Below are 23,289 nucleotides of genomic sequence, written 5' to 3'. Positions count from 1 at the left end.
ACATTTTCATTGGGTTGAGGAAAAAAAATCAGTAGAAGTGGGTGCTATATAAGCGATGAAGATAATGATTTCTGGATTAATTATTATTATAAATTTATTACAAGAATTGTTATACTAGAACTTTCATTTCAATCGTTTACATAATTTGAAAGCCTTTGGAGCACAAAGTTGTTTATAACAGTGCATTATATATCAAGTATTTCTTTAAACCCAAAATTCTTATAATATAATATACAGTATGTGTTAAAAGCATATATTCAAATTGCATGTTAAATGTCATATTGATTCATAAAACTTAGTAAATTAACCTCATTATATTTGATATTAAATGTTACAGTAAGTTGGAAGCATTTCAGATTCATTGACCTCGATAAGTCTATAACATCCCCTTCCTAACATCCGTTCCACAACACTACACAACGTAAGATCTTTCACTTTTCATCGCATCAAACATGTAGATAAACTTGCGAATTTAACGAAGACATAAGAACGGAAGTTGTCAGGTTAATGTGTCTTTATTTTACTTTTAAAATTCAAGACGAAAATTTGGTTACTCACTGAATAAACATGGCACACCTAGCGAATGAAGGAAAATGATTCATTGCTCTTTGTAACCGACGCAAACACAAAGAAAAAATTATTATGAAGATGTTACAAGACTTTACGAATAATTTAGTTAATGAATTAGCTGTAGCAAGTTTTAATCCAAACTCATTTCCTAGACAATAACCAGCAATTAGATTTATAAAATAATTTATTCATTAATAAAATGCATCCTTTTTTAAATGTGCTTAATTATCTTATTTAAATGTACAATTCAACAAAAAACTGTCTTTTGAATCGAATATCTTTTACCAAATGCACTACCACAAATATTATAGTATTCCAAACAAATACTCTACTGTATCCAAGAAAATAAACTGGAATCAATATTTAATAGCCCATTAAAATATCATCAATTACTAATTTATTGGAGGAGAATATCTTCTTTACCTGTGAGATTATTGCTAATTATTAAGAGTTGTAAAAATCATAGTAATTCATTTTTTACTTTGGAGCTTTTACAGTAGATTCATATTACAGATATTCTATTAGGAATTGCTAAAAATAAATAGCCAATATGAAGAAGAAAGAATGCATGATAGAAAATAGGATGCCTACAATATACCAGTTTTTGCTTACTTGCTAATACTCAGCTACTCAATTTTGAGTGGCTGAGTATCTGTTTTTGAAGATCTTTGTTAAAAGTTGAAAAACTTATTAGAATTTAAAAAAAAACCCCATATAAATATATATATTACTCTCAATTTAATAAAAAATAACAGTATTGTATATAAATATATATAGATAAATAAAAAGAGTTTAAGGCAGACAGTACAGGTAAAAAGCCTTAGCTTTTTAGCTTATCACATTTCAGTGACTTCCTGAAAACCTAAAACAATTTAGCATCTAATTCGTTTCTTCCCCTACAAAAAAGAAATAATCGACAACATTTAGTTTCACCTTCAACGCGACAACATGAGCAGCGTAAAGTTTTCCTTCGACCTTACCATGGATTCTAATAAAAAATCACGGAGAATTATAACCGGGATATTACGGAATAAGGTAAGAAATTTAAGGAAATAGTTTGGGAATCAAGGATTTTAGTTGATTTGATCATTTTTAAAGGATATTTGAACTAACGATATTAGAGCAATCAAACAAGGAGTTTTCTGAGGCAGTCTAATGCAATATCCTAAGTACGCAAGTTGTCTGTACAAAGTAAACTATGCATAAAAAGAATTTTAAATCAGTAGTAATTACAAATTTGGACCGGAATTTTAATATTTTATCCTCAGTGGTGGTATGAGGAGAACTTTCTATTATTAAATACTATCAGAAAGAAACTTGTAGTTGTTAATTGCACTTTACTCTAAGCCTAGGTCACTATGTGAATAGTAGGATTTCACATTTGTAAAAATGAGTAATAACAATGAATTCAAGATAATTGTTATTGTTAAATTCAATTGTGTTATTGTTATAAAAGTGTTTTTGAATAATAAATTGTTTTAAAAGTGTTTTTGAGTAAAAATCCAGCTCAACTGAATGCATTAATACTTTTAACAGTTATATATGAAGTAAAGAGTATAAAAGAACTTGTTAGGGAATTGACATTTTCAAAGTAAAGTTTATAATGATTAAACTAGTAAAATTGGTTTAATAAAAAGATGTTTAGTTAAAACACAAAGTTGACTTTAATTTTACTAAACCAAATTATATTATGATCTACTTTTAACTTTAAAAATACTATATTAACATGCCCTGTTGCAGATATAAAAGGGGTCAGAGATGAAGTTTACTATACCCCCATATGACCTGCAAATGTTGTCTGGGTTATGTATAAAACATAATATTAATAAAAATACATATCTCCATAAAATAATGTTTTCCACAGGCTTGATGCATGGTAGTTGATTGATTTTTGCTTTAAGTTTACAAAATGAACTTTTTACCGAAAAAGAAAGTAAAGACAAACTTATCTACTCAAAGCATGTGATAATTAATCTTGTCCTCGTTAATCCAAAGATAAAACTTACAATTAAAAACAAATTGGCAAGATTTGGCCTATAAAAATAAACGATCAATACAGTACATTTTTTACCCCAAAATAATAAAACTTAATGAAATGAGAACTATTAACTTTCTATCTAAAAAGGTTAAATGACTGAAATAATTGCCAGAAAAGTCCAGGTTATCCACATACAGGAAAGAGTTAGGCTTAATTGAATTAGCAACAAATGGCCAGGGTTTGTTGGCCTATCAATGATTTTGTCGAGTCAGACAATTTACCTTATGTTGTAAATATAATTCAATGTCTTTAAACCTCTGTTTACACTATGAAACTGTATGTGAGAAAAAAATCTGATGTGCCCATATATGGACATGATGATGATGTCATATCACTACCATATTAATACGCATATCACTAATATATTTGGGCACATCACACTTTTTTTGTCAAACTAGTTTGATAGTGTAGATAGAGCTTACAATATAGCAAGCTTTAAAAAATCGCAGCTCTGGATTTTAGAATGTATATTTTTTAAATACAAAATATTTGCATTTTAAATGATAATCATATCAATACCACTTATTTTATTGTTTCTTAATATAATCAATTTAAGATAGTACCATGTTTTTTAAAGTCACCGTATCAATATGGATTAGTAACAATAAGATACAAAATGGTAGAAACTGTATTATTGTTAAAAAGATACACAAATTTAAACCTACATAAGCAATACAATGATATAACTAGTAAATAATTCACAATAGTAATTTATTAAAGTATTATAATGTCACTGTGACAAGCTATTGTACATTTCGTTATGATAATTGAAATCTCCAAGATTAATTATAGTCTGCAAGCAAGCATGTCAGCGTTGAAGTTTGTCTAAAATAATGTACATTCAATTTGCATATCCATCACAGATCGTATATAATCTATATTTTGTTATTCTTGTCTACATAACTGTTTAATTTTAGTTTAAAGAAAGAAATCTTCAGTATAATTGATAATAGAATATCTCATTATATATACAAGATTATTGTTCAACTTGCTACACACATTAACATACATAATTTATGTATAGTTATGACATGAGTGTTGAACACTAGGGTGGGCATCATTGAGTAACTCTAAATTTGAACATTATTTTGAGGTGATTTAGGACTACTTGAATTGATCATCTTGGTCTGCAAACGTGCGCATAGTATGCGATCCAACAGGTGCAATACACAAAAGTATATCCTTACTATCATAGAATATGATTGATAATGGAGAAACTATCTAACAAGAGAGTTTGTTAAACAACTCAATGATGTAACAGAACTTGATTGAACTCCTCCATGGACTGATCAGATTAAGTCATAAAGAAAAATTATTAGAATAATAAATTTCTGTAGTTAATTAATACACAATATTTTACAATGTTTTGTTTTTATCTATTCTAATTTAATCCTCAGCAGTGGCCTTTTCATATTCCACTTCTATATTTGTTGGTGGTAATTATCACACAAACTTCATGTACTACATTGTAATATTACATAGCCTATGTAAATACGTGAACGTGATTGGTTGAAACTGCGTCACATGACTACCGCTGCGAGGATCGTAAATCGTATATATCCTCGAGAACGATGATATTGACCGATTAATTTTCGCGTAATTATCGTGTCCCCTGTCATTAAACATATACATTCTCGAGTTCGATGATATTGACTGTGTAATTTTCGTGTGGCAACACTCGCGTTTGCCGATAAATAAACAAAAGTCATCTACTGGATTTGAACTCGGGTGGAATTGTCACTCCATCGCAAGACAACGCTTCCACCGTGGCGCCACGCAGCTTGCTTGAAGAAATTATTCATCTAAACTATTTAAACTATGCATACATAGCGCCCTCATTTGTTATTAGTCCTCCCTAAATGTGATGAAACACCGTTTGTGATTGGTCAATACTCACGGTAGTAACCTAGTAACTAGTACGCGCTGAACATCCGGAGATTCGGCTCCTCGCGAGAGAAGACGATGAATTGTTTATTCGGCCTACCTGATTATAATATTATTATTAATAGGCTTATTGATGGAAATTCTTCTGTTAATTTAAACGACCTAGGCCTAAGTGAATATTTTATTGCCAAGGAATCATTAATTAGTAATTATCTGTATATTATTCTTCGCAAGGTAAGGTGTCTTTCTAGGCAGGAGGCTTGTTTACATACAATACAAATACTATAGAATAGGAGGCCTAGCCTAGCTTCACCCAACCCAGCAGACTTGTTCTTGGCTATATAATATAACAGATATCGCCTTTTATATCGGTAAAATATAAGATTTAACATCCCCTCGGGATGATATTATGTTCTCGGGGAATTATATATCCCTCAGCTGCCGCTTCGGGATATATATATTCCCTCGAACATAATATCATTCCCTCGGGGATGTCAAATCTTATATTTCACCTCTAAGCAGGCAATATCTGTATAATACAGCACTTTACGAATAAAAGAAGGGTTTTCAATAATAGCCAATACACAGTAGTATACAAACTTACTTATTAGCCAATCACAACAAAGCAGGGTCAACAATGTTTTATGTCTAGATACGCTTGACTAAGCAGTGTTTATAATACTACAAAATAGCAATTACTCTTCTGTTGACACCCATAACAATAGATCAATTTTATATAGCTATTCTATTTGGATATATTTCTTAAAGAGTGCAAACAGTCTAGGAGCGTTGTTTTTATTAGAACCACCTGCAGAGTTGAAGAAGAATTGGTTCCGGCACAAACAGAAAATATCCCCAGATGTACGACATTGTTTATTGCAAATAGTAGGCCTTTAAAAGTAGTGTTAAACATTCAAAGAAAGTTTATAGGTAAGTTCATTACAATAGGCATATTTAATACTGTGTATACATTATACATCAATGTGAGAATTTGGTTGAAATTGAAGTTGGTTGAAATATTGGCCCATACTTTTATTCTATGTTATTTTTTAAATGTCTGGACCAAATATTGGTCTGTATTTTGACGGAAAAAGAACCCCCCCTGTAAAAATTCTGGCTACAGACTTGGTTACTTTACATATTATTAATTTCTTTATTTAATGTCAAATTAATGTATGTGTTATTTGTAATCACTTTCCATGTTCATAAATGTAATGTAAACTGTAGTATTACAAAATTAATTTAGTACTGTACAGTATTATTACACACACTCATGACTAGGATAGAGTTTAAAAGTAATCATTAAAATTAATTTTCAAAACAGAAAGATAAATTATAATAATTATTAATACTGGTAATACAAGTAATATTCAAGGCAAAAACAAGCAATTATTAATTAGTACAAGTCCACTCGATCTATAATTAAACATAATAGTTGTGATAACCATTCATACAGTATCCCTTATTACCTATATATCGCCTTGTTAATTCAAACTACTGCAATTAATAAGCAGCTAATTCAGTTGCAGATATCGGACTTTCCAAAGGATACAAATGAGTGGTTAGATGGATTGTGTGGGTATATTAACGTCATACTTAATCTCGCGGGATGTTTTAGAGGATTTTCAAAAAGGTAGAGGGAATTAAACTGAACTATTATATCCATATTTTAGAACAGTTTATAAACAGGTCATATTCTAAAGTTACTACTATGATATAATATTGAATATGCATTTAAAAAAGTCTATCGGTATTTTTTTTACCAATGTTTACCGTACAGTAAAGCTTTTGTAGACCTAATAACAAATTTATATCTTCATTGAAATTAAGTGATTTTAATGATTTTTTCACACTTCATGTCAGTGGCGATGATGCGGTGGTGGTTCCCTGGCAATTGGATTGGTTTGTGGGTTACCAAGCGACTGGTATCGTACATTTTTCTGTAATCGTACATTATTCTGTGTAATGAGATACTGAGCAGTGTCGTAATAGGTGCTTTAAAAATTATTCAGACCTATAGTATTAAGTTATACATACAGTACACATGAACATGCTCTAAAAAATGTGCATAATATACATACAGTAGTACAGTAAGTATATATGATGCCCTTAAGCCTGTTTTCCACTAGACAGTGAATTTGATTATGTGAATTTGAAAATTGTGCATACAGTATACTCATTTTACCATCTGCCAAACTACTTTCTGCCTTCAACAAATTTACTGTACTGTTTTTTCTTCGACAAAAATTTAGAGTTCCTGTAATCAGAAAGTTTTCTAGCAACTTTTTAAGCAATACATAGTCTGTGTAAACTGGCCTTTAGAGCTGCATATATAGACAGACAATAGCAGTCTTTATATTTAAAAAATATCATATACTGTAATTGGTTACCTCGTTTTTTACTTTTAAAGATATCAATATTTGTTCTAAGTATGACAAGAGATGCTCATTATAATCTCGACACTGTAGAGAATGGCAAGCACTCTTGCATAAGACTAGAACTATATTAATTATGAAGCAGCAAAAGAAAGGAAACCTGACTCATATAATACGAAGTATGTTTCCTATTGCTATAAATAACATGTACTGCAATGCAAAGCATGAGAAAAGTTGTGTTTACAGTTTCTCTTCACTATATAATATATAGATATACACCAATAAAAATTAATTGTTACAATCATACCATAAAAAAACACCCAGTTAATGGCATGACATACTGTGGAGTTGTTTAAGAGATGTAGCTAAAGATCATAAGCGATAGTATGACCTCTATTAAAAAGAATTTTTCGGCCTTCGTGTCGGACAGACACTATTTTCACATACATGAACTAACAGACTCTGTACCCATATTATTCTATGGATTTCCAGTTTTTGTTTATATTTATATAATGGCATGGTATCTTCATAACAAGCAAAAAGTCGTGTTTGTAACAACTTGTTTCCTTTAAAAATAAATAAATTTCAATGACATATTTTTATTTCAAAATAAATAGTGCAGAACATACAAAGGAATAAGTATATAACGGATGTCTAGCATAAATAAAAACATGATACAAAAACTTTCGGCAATGTTATCAAGGTTGTACAGTGTCACAATACAGTTAGGATTAAGTTATTGGGCTTTCAATAGCGGGAATAAATCCACCTATTACAGACTTACATGAGTCAACATAAGGCTATACTACGAACACAACAAAAGAATGAATATAAATAGTATAAATAAAGTTGAGTACATGTCCTAATTTACTGTTAAGTGTTCTCTATTGAAAACTGTGTTCACTCTTATCAGATAAACTTTTTTGAAGATGAGCAAATAAAGTTTGAAATATTGAATCATTATAGCTTGGCTTGCTTTTTTTTACTGATTACATACTTTATATTTTTTACAGTATTAAACAAAAAATGGTACAGTCTTATGTTTTGAAAAATGTATTTCACATTAAATGTCAGCAAAAGAAATTGAATCAAAACTCCTTTAGGCTAAATTCAATTTTTTAGGCTCTTCATTCAAATTATAATGTGCTAAATTTAATGTAATCATGTTATTATCATTTTGTAGCAAAACAAAATGGCCGACATGGATGTCATAACAGCCAATGGAGGGATGGATAATGGAGGAAGCTTACAAGAAGATATGATAAATGGTGATCATCTTGTTGCTAATGGCGATCACAACCAAATAGATATGAATGAGAACTTAAATTTAAAGAATCTTCAAATGGCAGCGGACTCGGGAGAGCCCATCGTCGAATCAGAAATGAAACAGGCAGAAGAGACAGCGGCCGAAAAAATAGATTCAGAGGGAGATGAATTACCCAGCTTGCATTCCACTATTCCAAAATCGTCATCTTACGAGGACGCCTTTGAGGAGGACGTCGCAGTTGTCACGGACACCTACATTGACGACCCAAATGGTGAGTCAACCTATTAGAATGTGAAGCGTGTCTCGTATCGATTACAAACTCGGCATCCTGCGGTGATGTAGATAAGATGCGTACGACATGTTGAGGTACAATAATTAGTGACCTCACTCCATAAAATCCCTAGGTCTTACCCTGATAACACAGAATTAGATTACTATCAACACATAGCAAAATTGTAGAACAAAATTGTGAAATGATAATAATGGAATGTTCCATTCAAGATAACAAAATAATTATATATTTAATTATTTCAACTTAAAAATTTATTTATTTTACAGAATAAAATTTCTTTAAGATAAAGGAAGTGTTTTGTAGAAATTTAATTTATAAAACAACATTTTATAAAATACAATTTTACAGTTTTATCAATTTCAATTTGTTATTTTTTAGGAAATATCTAATTTCAAATAATGATCATTATATCAAATTAAATGAAAAACATATAAATAAATTTGTAAATATAAAATAATATAAATTTACATCCTGTACTTTATCCAATCCTAAAACCCACTGTACAGTAACACTAAGGCTCTATACTGCTCTTCAAAATGATAATCTTTAAACATATTTCTGTTCAATATTTATTCATATTTTTTGGTACTGTATATAAATGTATGTTATGTGCACTGTTTTATGTTTTAATTGAATGATGTTACTTGTTTATATACTCTACACATCACACATTAACTGAATTGCTCAAATGAATGTTTAATAGCATGTACTATTCAATTGATCAGCAACATACACAGTGTACAGATATTGTACACTGAATGATTTTATAGAATGGCTATTAACCACTGAGTGTAACACTATATAGTAGGCTGAACATGTAACTGTTGGTGGATATTACCATTAGGGATGGAGGATAGGGCACTTAACATTGGTCCAAGCAAGGCAGGGACGTATAATAGATTTTAAGAAATATGGTTATTAACTATCTAATATATTACTAAGTTAATTATAGAACACTACTTAAACTATATGTTCTACAATAGTTAAAATATTTGATGATCCCAAGTTGTGTTGAAATCGAAATCTAACAAAATATGTCTGTAGCCGTAAATATAGCGTATTTTTCAGGTAGTTTTCAAGTAATGTTAAAAATTCACAAAAAAAAGCATTATTTTCGAGAAAGTAATGTTGCAATTAGCCTTCAAATACCGATATGAATTCTCGTCATTAATCACGTTTCGCTGCTTACTTGTACTTAACATTCATTATGCGTGCAATTCTGTTAATGAATATGAAATTAGATGAATCAACATTGGAAAGATTGTTCCAATTACTGTATAAGTTTATAGAATTTCAGAAATATTAAGTAAGTTTTTTAAGAAATTTAACCAAAGACAAAAAAACGCTTGTATTTAACACCGTATATTGGGGATTCAGTTTTAATGTAAATTAGGTACGGCACCACCACTAATTTATTCATGTTGAAATTACACAATTTTTTTGCTAAATATTAATTAATGTGGGCCAACATAACGCACACATAACACAATTCCAATTCAGGAAGTATAAATTGACCCCTGTAACAAAAACGTAAATGTAGATTGAGATTACTGGAATTATCTCTATTTCATGTTTGAGCTAAACTGCTCTACGATAATCAGGCAATTTAATTTAGTCATTATTTTTTAATTGTATATTCGAATATGCACCGTTAACTTAAAAAAAATATTAATTTATCGGTTATTTCTTTTGAATATCCACATTGAGCAAGAATTGAAATTGAAAAAATAGTAAAACATAAAAATTATCATAAATGTGATTATATTTATATTTGAAGTCACCTTAAAAGATATCATAGATTAGAATTTCTTATACTGAGGTCCATATAATTGCAACTGCAGAAGAATGAAATTTTACTCTTCCCTAATTAAAGATAATTTACTTACTGCATTCTTTTTAATTACCTGATATCTTATCTTCCGAGGAAAAATCGCAGGGGATGTATTATGAAAATATACTGTACCCAATCCGGGATGTTATTTTTACGGTCAGCTTATATTTTAACAACTCTGCATGATCTTGTTATACACGAGAGCCTAAATTAGAACGCATTAAACTTAAATCTAATGGGAGAAGTAACATAATAAATGCTACTAGGTTTTATGTTGTGTTATATCCAACACATTGAAGAGAAATGTATGTCTACATTATTGAACCATGGCAGGATAATTCTAGGCTCCACGGTTCAGTTAGAGATGAAACATTAACACATTTATGCAGAAATAAAGTTATAAACCACAGGTCTCCATTTAAAAAAAAGAACTTAAAAAACCAGGATGTACTATATATTTTGATCTCTAATTTAATTAATCTAAAAAATGTACAGTAGGTGTTTATATGAGTAGTTTACTGTTTAAGGGAGACATCTCTTACAATTCCCTTTTTTTAAAGTTTAAATTAAAAAAACATTTTTATCTTTCACCAAAAGTTAAACCAGTGAAACCAAATGAAAAGAGTAAGTATATTAAAGTATAGTTGTAGATTTGCTGTGCTTAAAAGTGTTTATAATTGTTACTAAAATTGAATTTCAACTGCTATACTAATCTATGAAACGCTAATGGCCACCTTTGACAGCTTTTTTCCCAATGTTGATTCTTGATTCTTATCTCATAATCCAATCTCATTAATGCTTTCTACAAGAACCCAACAAAAGACGACTTAGAAAATCCACTAAATCTCTGACATTCAATCTAGAACATTTTAACACTACTTATAGTAGAATTTAAATAAAAGTAAATAATGTCATCCATTATCATTAGCACTTGAAGAAAAACACTTTGAATGCATGGAAAAGTTTAGACTAAACTTTTCTACAAATCAACAACAGACCACAAAACCAGACACAATTGAAATAAACAATAATGGATTATCTCCATCCTTCTTATTAAAGGATTAGGTTGATCCCTTCTGTATTACTCATGCTAAACTGTAAACTACATTTTTGTGGTATTTTCCTGTATCCATCAATGAATCAATGAAAGGCCAAGGATGAGTGCAAAAACATTTATATTTTATTTGTATATTATTCATTCATTCTTTAATTTGAGATGAATATTCATACTGTAGAACAAATATAAATATAGTAAAGGTGTAATTTTGAAATAGAATAATCATTTTTAGGCACACTAGCCTATTTTATATATACCCACAACCAATATTAATTAATATTTAGGCAGCTGCATCAATAAAAAATTCAAAATACAGTAAAAACTAAAACATTTCAAAATGTTTAAAATTAAATATATGATGAATGTTAACGTAGAGAACCAACACAAACTATGCTGCTTAAATAGGTACTGTATATAGAAAGTTCTATAATCATATGCCTTCTAGTCTACTGTAAATTTGAATAATAACTTAAAAACAATAAACATAATCAGGAACGTGCAGACTGGATGTCAATTCAGCGTGAGCTTAATCTAATTTACACACTACTTGATCAAAACAATTATAGAACATTGAGTCCAAGAAAAAACAATCAGTCTTAATTGCAATGCATTAAGTTCTGTAGGAATTGATTCACTGGATGCAGGCCATCAAATTGTAACTTGCAAATAATTATAGGGATTATTGCCAAAGAACTTATCTGTAATTATTAACCTTTCTTAGTCAGTGTAGATTGAGGTAGCTCTCGGAAGGAACAGGGGAAGGAGGGTGAAGGACAGAGGGGAAGGAGGGTGTAGGACAAGGAGGGTGTAGGGCAAAGGGAAAAAGGGCGTAGGGCAGAGAGGAAGGAGGGTGCAGGGCAAGGAGGGTGTAGGGCAAAGGCAAGAAGGGCATGGGCAGAGGGGAAGGAGGGTGCAGGGCAGTGGAAAGAGTGTGCAAGGCTGGGGGAAAAAGGTGCAGGGCAGGGGAAAAGAGGGAGCAGGGCAGAGGGGAAGGAGAGGTTAGGGCAGAGGGGAAGGAGAGGTTAGGGCAGAGTAAAGGAGGGCATAGGGACGTACTGTAATACGTAACCTTGTGACTGTACAATCAATGTCCAGGGAATGAAGCATTACCAAATAATTAATATAATTAAATCTGGACACAGGTCTAGGAAAAAAATAGTGCCTAAATTTCAACTGGAATGCTCCAAATATCCCTTTTTAAAACTGGATTATGATATCCATTGATACATGTAAAAGAAGATGTTTGTTATCAAGTACAAACCTTCAGTGTCGTGACATTAACAAGCTCTGTGACATTTCATAATGTCATGAAAAATATGATATATGACAACCATGTGCTTCATAATTGCTAGTATAATTCATAAGTCATAGGCTACTGTTATTACCATGTAGAAGAAAACAATAACAACTATTATACGCTAACTTTTCCCATTAACTACAACTATAGAACTCCTATTAAGGGGACACCTTTGGGGCACAACAAAGTTCTCGATTAATACTACGCCTACTAACAGTAACACCCAGTATAAAATATTTGTTTTAAATAGTTAAATTGTAATTAAAAATGATTTTTTAATGTTTTACATTCATCTTTCATTTTGCTTGGTTTTCATAAATGACAATTTCATTAACGCTTGCAATATCATTATAATGCACTAGTTTGATACTAAAACTTTTATACTAACGTGTGCAAATTTTGAGGCTGAGGAAAGGTAGAACAGTTTTTACTAATACAATATTGCTAATAAAAATACAGTAGTTACTATAACAAAATCCTAGAAAATTAGTATTACTTCTAGTGTAGAGAATGCAATTTGAAAATAATTTCCATTTGTTTCTTGAAGCTAGCATATTGTAGAAAGTATTGGACATACAATACCCAGCAAGCTGCAGCACCTATGCCAAACTGGTGCTACACGGTTTTATTTTTGCTAAAATTGTAAAAAGCAATTGGAATATAATATGCCTAAACATGAACACATGGAAAAACAAGTTGCATAAAATAGTAGAATAGAAAATTAGAATAGTATTTGAAGATAGTTGGTATGAATTTAATATTAGACACCATTTGAATGATGAAATTTAGATGGTTGAAATTAAAGGCCACCTGCATGATCACTTGATCTGCATAATCATATGATCATGTTGTTTTGCATGATCAAATCCTTTGCATGATCACATCATTGTCCATGATCAAATCATTTGCATGATCACATCGTTTGCATGATCACATCATTTGCATGATCACATCGCTAGCATGATCACGTCGTCAGTTGTTCCTAATTAATCCTGGTTTTTATTGTTTTGTTTAGAACCTGGAATGTTGTTTTGTATCACAGGTAAATAGATGTTTATATGCATGTATCCAACTAAACAAATCTACTACTGTATTAAACAATTTGACCTTTAACCTCTGTCTGATCTTTCTTCAACTCTATCTTTTAAGCAATCAGTTCCTTCATCTTCGTATAGTCTGCAATTCTTTATCTTTCGTCTATCAAAACTTCTTATATATTATATCTTCAGTAGAAATTAAGTAAAAACTTGATATAGATTTGAAGAAATTGCAAGCTAAAATTATATTTTACTTTAAAATGTTATTATTGATTGACAATGATTTCAAAAACAAATTATATCTATAAAATTTGTAAAAAAAATTTATAAAATAAAAAAAGATTTTGCATTACGGTAGAGGATATTTAAATCATGCAATTTTTTTAGTTGATAAATATTTAATTTTATGTCATTATTTTTCATTACACAATCTGATATAGCATTGAAGGTTACACATTAACTTTGTATATGTTACGAGAAAGAGAGGAAATTTGTTTAATTAGATACGAATCAAGCATTCAAGTGAGATTAAAATGGTGCCAGTGATTCGATGAATTAATGCAGGAAATAAAGTACAAATAGACTAGAATGATGAGGTTGAAATCGGCATCAATTCAGAGGTTTTTTACCACCTAATATATAACCTGGGGCGACATCTTATGAAGTATTCATAGTTGACAACAAATTCAGTGATATAAATAATCCTAGAAATTTGTATTATTTTTAATTGTTGAAAAAATGCCAGTGCTATATTTATTTCCATATAGTAATATTATTTATTTCCATATGCCCGAAAAGAAGTATATTTTCTTCTCATTCACTAAAGAATAAGTTTTTGCTTATGAATAATCATTATCTATTTCAATACTAAGTACTACAACGTTATTATTGTGACATTTAACATACTTTGGAAAATAGGTGAATGGGTGTAGGCATCGTTTTAAACCATAGAGTAAAGAATAAGAATATTTTTGTCCATGTTTAAACATATATCATACACAAAGAGGGATAATGTAATTCTATTCTACATTTCTTGCTGCAACTTATTTTATGTTCATAAGTTGTTCATATACACTGCCAGTCATTCACAGTTAGCAAAATAAACAAATGAATGACTTTGTTTAAACATGGAATATAGTATGGTACTCTTACATAAACAGTCAATAAATGCTAGGGAATATAAAACACACAACATACTGCACTTGGTAGAGAATTTAATCTTATTTAAAATAAAACAGATTTGAATTTAGTTTTCTACATTACTAATAATTGATTCATTAGTAATGCATGTACAGTAGAATCTCTATTAAGGGACCTTGAGGACCCAAAAGTGTCCCCTCAATAGGAGCATTCCCTGAATTGTTGATCATAAAACATACATTACCCTTGTATGTTTCACTGAAAAGTGTCCCCTTACTAGCTGGTGTCCCAATGGAAGGATTCTATTACCATTTTTTATCAGAATTTATAGAATTATTTATATTTAGTTCAATTGTCATCCTTAAAACTATAGGACTATTTTTGAAAATGGAGATAACTTTAAAGGAATGGCATTTAACCATAGAGATATTATAATATCTTTATGATTTAACTAAGTAGCATCACTTTAACTAAGAGGTAACTATGTTTTGTATTCAGGCCAGCGAAAATTGGTTTCTTGGGGGCTTTAATTATCTGATCTTCAATTAAGTAATTTGTTTCATTTATATTTGCTAACAAACATACTAATTCAAATAATCATGTATTCTATTTATATTAATGAACGGATAGAGTTTGTAAGTGAATACCCTACACGCATTAATCCCAATTTGCAAATCAAGCGAATATAAATGTGCCTTACATGCCTGGAATGGTAATAAATCCAGCAGGGACATAAGAGCCTAAAGTGGTGTTGAAAACACATCAACTTCACAACTCCAACCCATTCAAAAGTGTGCATCGGATGCAATTACTAGTATAAAGCCAAACATCTATATCTGCCGCTAATCAATTATGTAGTGATCGCCATATAGAAAGGTTGTGTTGAATAAAGCTGAGATAACTGGATATATATATCTAGGTTTCTGATCATTTGGACTACTTCTCCAGTTGAATTTAAAGACTTAAAGTAATCTATTTGAAAGATTATTCTTTGATTGAATTTGAAAATCGGTAAGTAAATATCTGTTTTCTATTTTATTTGCAACAGCACATGTTCCTGAGGAGGAAGGTGATAACGTTGCAGAAACTACGTCAGAACCAGAACAAGAATCTGAAGCAATTCATAATGCTTTAGACGAAGCACCAGTGCAAGAGACACCAGTGCAAGAGACACCAGTGCAAGAGACACCAGTGCAAGAGACACCAGTGCAAGAGACACCAGTGCCAGCAACACCAGAGCCTGAAGAACAACAACCAGAAACATCATCAGAAATACAAGAAGAAGTAAAAGAACCAGAACCAGAACTTAATCAAGTGGAAGCACAATCTGAAGAACCCGAACAGAAAGATTCAGCAGCGACTTCTGCCAAACCAAAACTATCAGTTGACATCGCAAAGAGGCAGTTGTCTTCTGGAAGTAGTGGCACAAAGTCACCAACGCCACAAAGTCCAAGAAGCGGTATTCCAAGGTTATCTGCAAGGCCAAAGTCTGCTGGAAGTAACCAAGAATCACCATCAAGTCCTAAGGTAATGGTTATACTATTCAGTTACCTCTTTATTTATTATAAAAATTACAAATTTCATACAAAAATAATGTGATATATTCTGTTTTTTGTTTGTCAAAATGAAAATTATGTTTATATTTTAAACAGGAGGCATCTACCAAAGTTAGTTCACCAAGATCAAGCCCTAAAGTAAGATTTATATCATTTTAAAAATTTATTTATGATTTTTGTATTCTTAAATGTGTTAAGTACAACGTAATGAGCACTTTCGCTTTATTCTCTAAATATTGAAATAAACATATTTCAAATGTTTCATAATCTAATCAAACACGAAATACATATACTGTAACCTTTATAAATGTGCCTATTGCCTGAATATTTTGTGATAGAAAAGACAATTACGCATGAACCAATGAAAATAGAACGCATCGTAAAAACATATTGTAATCTTGTGCTGTGTTGTCAACTATCAACATTTTACGAGAAGGATTTAAGATAAACAACTGTTTTTCAAATCATATATCTACTGAACTATAGCATAATACGAACAGGAAAACTAGACATTTGGATAAATTTCTGTTTTATTTAGTAATATGTGATTCTGCTTCCTTCCTTCTATAGAAAATGCCTTCACCAAGAGTTAAGTCTCCAGTAAAAACGCCACGTAAACTTGGTGAGTATTATACTAATTTAATGCGACTTGTATTTAACAGTTTCGTTTTTTAATGTCACACATTAATTGAATTTTATATTCTTTGTTGGTTCCATAGTAGAACAAACCATTCGTCATATAACATTTTTTCATTAAAAAAATTTAAATCTTTCATTGAATTTTCTCATAGTTTTCTGCATAAAATTAAACCACATCTAACTTGACGTAATGAGTTGTTCAATTGCATTTCAGAGTCTCCACGACGAGATACACCCTCTAAGACAAAAGTTGGCGACTGCCCGAAACCAAATGTGAAGGAAGTGAAGTCAAAGGTCGGGTCAGTTGCAAACATCAAATATGTTCCTGGAGGAGGACAGGTAAGACAACCACTACATTAATCATTTTAATGTGCTAAATATAAATACTATATTATTATAATCGTGATGGTGTGATATCTTAAATCATTATGATTATGATTCAAATTTGATGATGATTTTCATATTTAATAATAGGGAGGTAAAAATAACAAATACATGCCACATGTTTTCATAAACCCTGTAAAATCTGTTTCACATGAAAAAAATGTTGAGACTGCCATTCTAACTGCTGGTGGCTATTTATCAAAATTTTCGCCAAACTGACCTTATATTTTTGGTAAATTAATTCTATAAGAAAAAAATATCTATGTTTTGACTACAGTATACAGTATCATTTACATTCTTGATGAAATGCAAAATTTGATAAAATAAATCAAAAACTATATATTTTATTCATTTTGGAATATGACTGCTTATTCGTTAACAAAACAAATACGCTTTAAGAATATGAAAGGGGATCAGCTCAAAAGTTTAAGAAATGGATGACGATATTGTAATTTTGCGAAACCTACCTAGCGATGATTATTCATAATGATTAATTGGTGAAGTTGTCAATGATCATTCTTTGCCATGAAAATTGAATTATGTTTTAAAATAAATTAGTTTTTGTTTATGTGCTCATAATACCTATTCTTTTTACAGGTTAAGATAAGAGATGAGAAAAAAGACTATAGCCAAGTCCAATCAAAGTGTGGATCCAAAGCAAACATTAAGCATAAACCAGGTAGACAAATAGAAATAAAACCACCACAAAATTAAAATATATTTGTAGATTGTTTTGTACTAAAAAAAACATTGGAAAGCTTTTGATATACGCTGACCTAGGACCTAGGAAATAGTTGTGTGCATGAGGGAACACTAAATGTTTACATGCGGAAACACTGAATGTTCACATGCGGAAACACTGAATGTGCACATGTGGGGATACTGAAAATGTTCACATGAGAGAACACTAAATGTTCACATGCGTGGACACTGAATGTGCTTTTCTTACTCGATTCCGCAATAAGTTTTAGTAAATTCAAAACACAGACAATGGTCACGACACAATATTATGCAAAGGTACTAGATAGTTGCAATTGGGAAGCTCCGTATTAGGCTTATTCTACTGATCAGTACAGTAGCTTAAATTCTTTCTACGCTGCCTACCATAGCCTTGTTTTATGAATGCCTTATTTATTATTTCATCATTATTTCATAAATTATGAATTATTATTATCATAACAGAAAAATACCAAAAACAACAATAGGTGACAGGAAATAATAATTAATTGGTTAGTAAACATCAAATCAAACATTAACCAATTAATTAGTATTTCCTGTCACCCATTGGTGTTTGTTGTTTTTGTATAATTTGATCACTTGATCTTGAAAATGGTTCCATGATGGTTCCGAAACATCGATCTTCTTGTTTTTTGTCATTAAATTTTATTTTAAAGTTATATAGTAAACGTCTATTAATTTATTTTAAAAAATACCAGTTTAATAATATGAATATTATCAATTTTCCGACTTTTTTCAAGTGTTTCAGCCCGATCCAGCTTCCAAAAAAAAAAAGACCCCAGTACGGTATTGCTATTGGAAATTGAACAGTTAAGGGTCTTTCACACCTGTTCCGGCACGGTTCCGGTCCGGCGCCGAAAAATCCAATCGAACGTCAATGATTCGTTTTTACGCGGCTACGCGCATATCGATTGGCGCATAGCCGCGTAGAGCGTCGTGAAAACGAAACATTGGCGTTCGATTCGCCGGACCGGAACCGTGCCGGAACAGGTGTGAAAGGCCCTTTAGTCTTGTTTCTTCAGTTTGACTAAGACTTGATATTACAGTATTATTATATATTTTAGGTGGTGGGAATGTAAAGGTTGAAAGCAAGTCATTAGATTTCAGTGGAACTCAATCAAAGTGTGGATCCCTGGCCAATGCCAAGCACAAACCAAGCGGAGGCAATGTGCAGGTAAAGTCAATAATAATTGTCAATTCTTCAACTAAACAATGTTATTTAAGTACTCAAAACACATTTTGTAAGTATAAGGTTAAATTGGGAAATTTCAAATTTTATTTTATTTGAATTTACAGTTAATTCTCGATTGATTGATCTAAACAAATTCTAATAATACTAATTAATATATTAATAAACGTCATACTAGTTTGTTTTTTTTTTCACCTGAAAATTCTACTTTATCAAAATAACACATTGATATTTGGATTAACAAAATACTAATGATTGATATTGGCATTTGAAAAACATTAAAAAAGAATATTAAAAGAATTTTAACATTATCTTGCTTGAATTAGTACTATACTATTTAGCAATGAAAACCGTACTACAGCAAAACTAAAGGAGTAGTTGAATTTAGATTCAAATAGTTTTCTTTTTTTTTTGCTTTATTTACTAATTTTTGATAGATATTTAATGCTAAACTTGACTTCTCAAAGGAGGCTAAAAGTAAAACACGTTCTCTGGCTAACAGCAAACATGTTCCAGGAGGGGGAAATGTTAAGGTATAACTTTTGTGTAATGCAGGGTATTTGGTTTGAGTTTACCTTTATTCATCAACTTCACTATACAGGAGTCATCCTCTCGGCATGACTTTAAGGACCTTTTCGATTGTATAACTTTGGTACCAAAGAATACTTGTGCAATGTGTAAACGAGGCTTGATTTGGTCATGGGCAATGATTAAAATGTAGTTAAAAGTAGTCAAAAAAAACCCGAAAATGCAGACTTGTAACTTGTATGTGTTTTACAACATAACCTAGCCACCAAAATAGTACTCTTTATGAGGACTTATATTGAAAGTATTGTACTGTACAACATATTAAAATTAAAAACATTGAGTTCTATAGAGTGTATTCTTTGGTGCCACATTGGTCGAATAATTGGTCCCTAATAATTCAAAAGTAGAGGGAGATGTTTGACCCTCACTACTATCCTGAAAAACCATATAAACTGGTTACTACAACTCAAAATATTTTTCTATTTCACTTACACTATTTTAATCTCTTGTAGTGAAGTTTATGAATTTGAAACCTGTGTTTTAATTAATTCTTTAACATATTATACTCTGTGTATTTTAACTATATGTTTTAATGAATGCCATTTCAGTATACCTTTCTCATATAAAAAGCAATATAATTGCCTGCATTTTTTGGTACTATTTTTTCGTGTTGCATTCTAATTTTCAATTCTTTTAACACGTAATGCATAATTACCTAAAAGTACATGCTTGATTAGTCTACACTGGTGCATGACATTGCATTATAAAAAGTGCATTTTACTCTTTGATTTAAAGTGATATTTAAGTTACTTTCTACTGAAGTAGTATCAAGAAAATTTCTGATATAAAAAATACCAAATTTGTAACTTTTAATCTTAAACCTATTTTCATATTTGCAAAAATTGACATGCTTTAATATCATTAAATATGTAGCTTTAGAATGTTATGTAAAATCCATATGAATCCAAATGGAATACGTTGACTGTAATTTACAGTAATTTGGCTTTAATAGTAACTTTATACAGTAGTTACTTTAGTATGCAAGCCTGTTTTACTAAACATAGACCACATTTTAACTAATAAATATATCATTAATATACGATTTTAATATCAAATTTATTTTAGAATATAAATATTTTTACGCGTTAATTTTTTCACCTTTAATTTCTTATTTCCTTTAAATGTCAGAAGTACTTATCAGCTATATACTGTACTTGAACATATCATTATTATAATTTGTGTTGCGGTGCGTATAATATGCATGGAAAAAAAATTCTTAAAAGGTATAACCCAGAAATTAACGACTCCCATACAAATTTTAGTAAACTAAGAATGATAACAATAACTTAGATAATAAAATTAATAAATAAACTGAAAAAAGGATATTCTAAAAATTGTTTTCTATAAATACATACATTTCTGTTGCTGCGGTTTAAGTTTTAATTAAGAAAAGAAATTGTGTTTAAATTGTATGTTTTAATTTGTTTAAATTAAGTGTATATTTGAATGCTAATATGAATTCAAGACATGATCAACACAATTTATTTATGTTTTACATTATTTGTGGTTTTTATTTCTTGTATGATTGATGCTATAAATAGATTTATATCCATTTTTAAATGTTTTTATATTTGTAAGCTTCGTGATAAAGTAGCTATTGATATTTCTGTGAAAGCTTGTCACAATGCACATTGAATTTTGTTTCTGTTGTGCTTTCATTTATTTAAAGCATTAGTCATCACATTTGACCCCATCCCTACAATAATGTGCATAATGTTATTAAGATACAGATGATATGCATACAAGTTCATACAATAAAATTGAAAATTCATTTTATCAGTAATAATATGACATTGTTTAGGCAGCAGAGCAAGGTTCTGAACTACTGTAGGTTCTCAGGGGAGGGCCACAGAAAGCCCTTGACACAAAGTTGAGGGGCACCATTATTACAGGGGAAAAATGGGTTGTAATGTACATTCAAGGATGTTTAAGCTAAAAATTTAAAATTGTGTTTGAAATAAATTTCAATTAAAAATAATAAATAATATAATTTGTGACACCAATCTGAATGGCAAAAATATAATTTGCATATTGCAGCAGCATTTCTACTTTTAACAACAATGTTTTACAAACTGTTGTTTACAGCCGTATTATTTGAGATACATTTACAGCATATCTAGGAGGATAGATAGGATATAGGTCAGAGAGCTTTTTACATAATATTTGTAAACAAAATTGTTAATAGCTATATAGCTTTTTGAAAACAGGTGCATCTCAGATTGAGTTCACAAAACCTATCAGATACACAAATTGCATTCTGATATATCGCAATAAAACCCATTTGGGTAAAAATCATACCATACTGTAGCATAATATGAGAACATTTTTTGTAAGGCATTTGATCTACTTTCGTTTTCAAATTTATATTTTGTTTCTAATTTACTATTTTTAGAGTTTTTTAAAACCATTTTCACCATTTTTATCTGAATAGATTATGAACAATAAAGTAGAATTTGCGAAGAATGCGAAAAGTAAAGTTGGTTCAAAGAACAACATACGGCATACCCCTGGCGGCGGTAAAATCAAGGTATAGGTCCCGCACGCTCCCAATTGCACTTGCTTAACAGGAATGGTGGAGGCATGGAATCAGGAATTTTGCGAGCATAGAATATATTCAATGTGCTTGGTTAACTCTTAGACACTAATAATAAAAACTGGTAAATTGGTTTTAAGCGTTTAACAAGTTACAAGAAGGGTCAGACTTTTTATCAAGTTTTAGAGAAAACATAATAAATAAAGGGCTTAGTTGTAACACGGCAAATGTTGTTGTGTACAGACAAATGAGTGCCGTTAGCTGGCAGCTAGAGATAAAAGGACTCTTTTGGGGGAGATCTGTCCATCTACTCCACTGTTTTTTAGATGACACTGTAGAAAGCGCATTACAAAGTTATTTTACTTTGTGGATTTGTGAAAAGTGAGTATCAAGAAAAAATGTTATTCACATGTAGAATACTGTAGCCAAATCTACAGTAACATCATTAGGATTAAATTGCTATATACAAATCGACTTTCTAACTAACAGAACAAAAGTCTAAAATATATAAATATAAATAAATAAAATATTGTTGTTTAGATCAAATCAATAAAATTCAAAGAATTAATTGTATTCAATTTACAAATATTAGAAAGTTAAAAAGGTACATTCAGAAAAATCAGACATTTTATTACAAAATTTTGAAATGTATCCCTTAATTTTGGCAATAGGTATTTTAAAAGTGCTTCCTTTTCTCCGAAAGAAATCAGGATATTGATATTTAAATTAGAAAAATAGACACATAAGATGCAATACATGTGTTATAATAAATTCATGGGCATTCACATGTGTATAATCTATTAATGGATGCAATGCAAATTGAAGTTTAGATGGCAAGTATTATACGGCAAGTGTATCAACCCTATTTGAAAAT

General features: G+C 30.4%; 2 protein-coding genes across 12 annotated transcripts in view; one reads left to right on the top strand and one right to left on the bottom strand.

Annotated features, from left to right (window-relative positions):
* LOC144840711 (zinc phosphodiesterase ELAC protein 1-like) overlaps positions 1 to 23,289 on the bottom strand; it is a 37,691-nt gene that overhangs the window by 4,153 nt on the left and 10,249 nt on the right. The window lies entirely within an intron of this gene.
* Positions 1 to 23,289, top strand: part of LOC144840670 (uncharacterized) — a 40,046-nt gene that overhangs the window by 10,711 nt on the left and 6,046 nt on the right. For 2 of the 10 annotated variants that reach the window (XM_078696671.1, XM_078696663.1), the window contains exons 1-10: positions 1,453 to 1,605; positions 8,051 to 8,405; positions 10,855 to 10,881; positions 13,627 to 13,653; positions 15,837 to 16,315; positions 16,441 to 16,482; positions 16,915 to 16,966; positions 17,198 to 17,322; positions 17,965 to 18,046; positions 19,170 to 19,279. In XM_078696671.1, coding sequence (XP_078552797.1) covers positions 1,519 to 1,605; positions 8,051 to 8,405; positions 10,855 to 10,881; positions 13,627 to 13,653; positions 15,837 to 16,315; positions 16,441 to 16,482; positions 16,915 to 16,966; positions 17,198 to 17,322; positions 17,965 to 18,046; positions 19,170 to 19,279 — 1,386 coding nt within the window. In that variant the 5' untranslated portion in view covers positions 1,453 to 1,518. Of the gene's footprint in view, positions 1 to 1,449; positions 1,606 to 5,199; positions 5,423 to 8,050; positions 8,406 to 10,854; positions 10,882 to 13,626; positions 13,654 to 15,836; positions 16,316 to 16,440; positions 16,483 to 16,914; positions 16,967 to 17,197; positions 17,323 to 17,964; positions 18,047 to 19,169; positions 19,280 to 22,313; positions 22,410 to 23,289 lie in introns of those variants that run through there. The other 8 variants (XM_078696594.1, XM_078696628.1, XM_078696637.1 and 5 more) reach the window with 8 other exon arrangements.

The sequence above is a fragment of the Antedon bifida genome, chromosome 1 (assembly GCF_963402885.1).
Source record: "Antedon bifida chromosome 1, ecAntBifi1.1, whole genome shotgun sequence".
Taxonomy (NCBI): Eukaryota; Metazoa; Echinodermata; class Crinoidea; order Comatulida; family Antedonidae; genus Antedon; species Antedon bifida.
The sequence above is the reverse complement of the archived record's forward strand: the minus strand, read 5'-3'. Positions and strand labels throughout refer to the sequence as shown.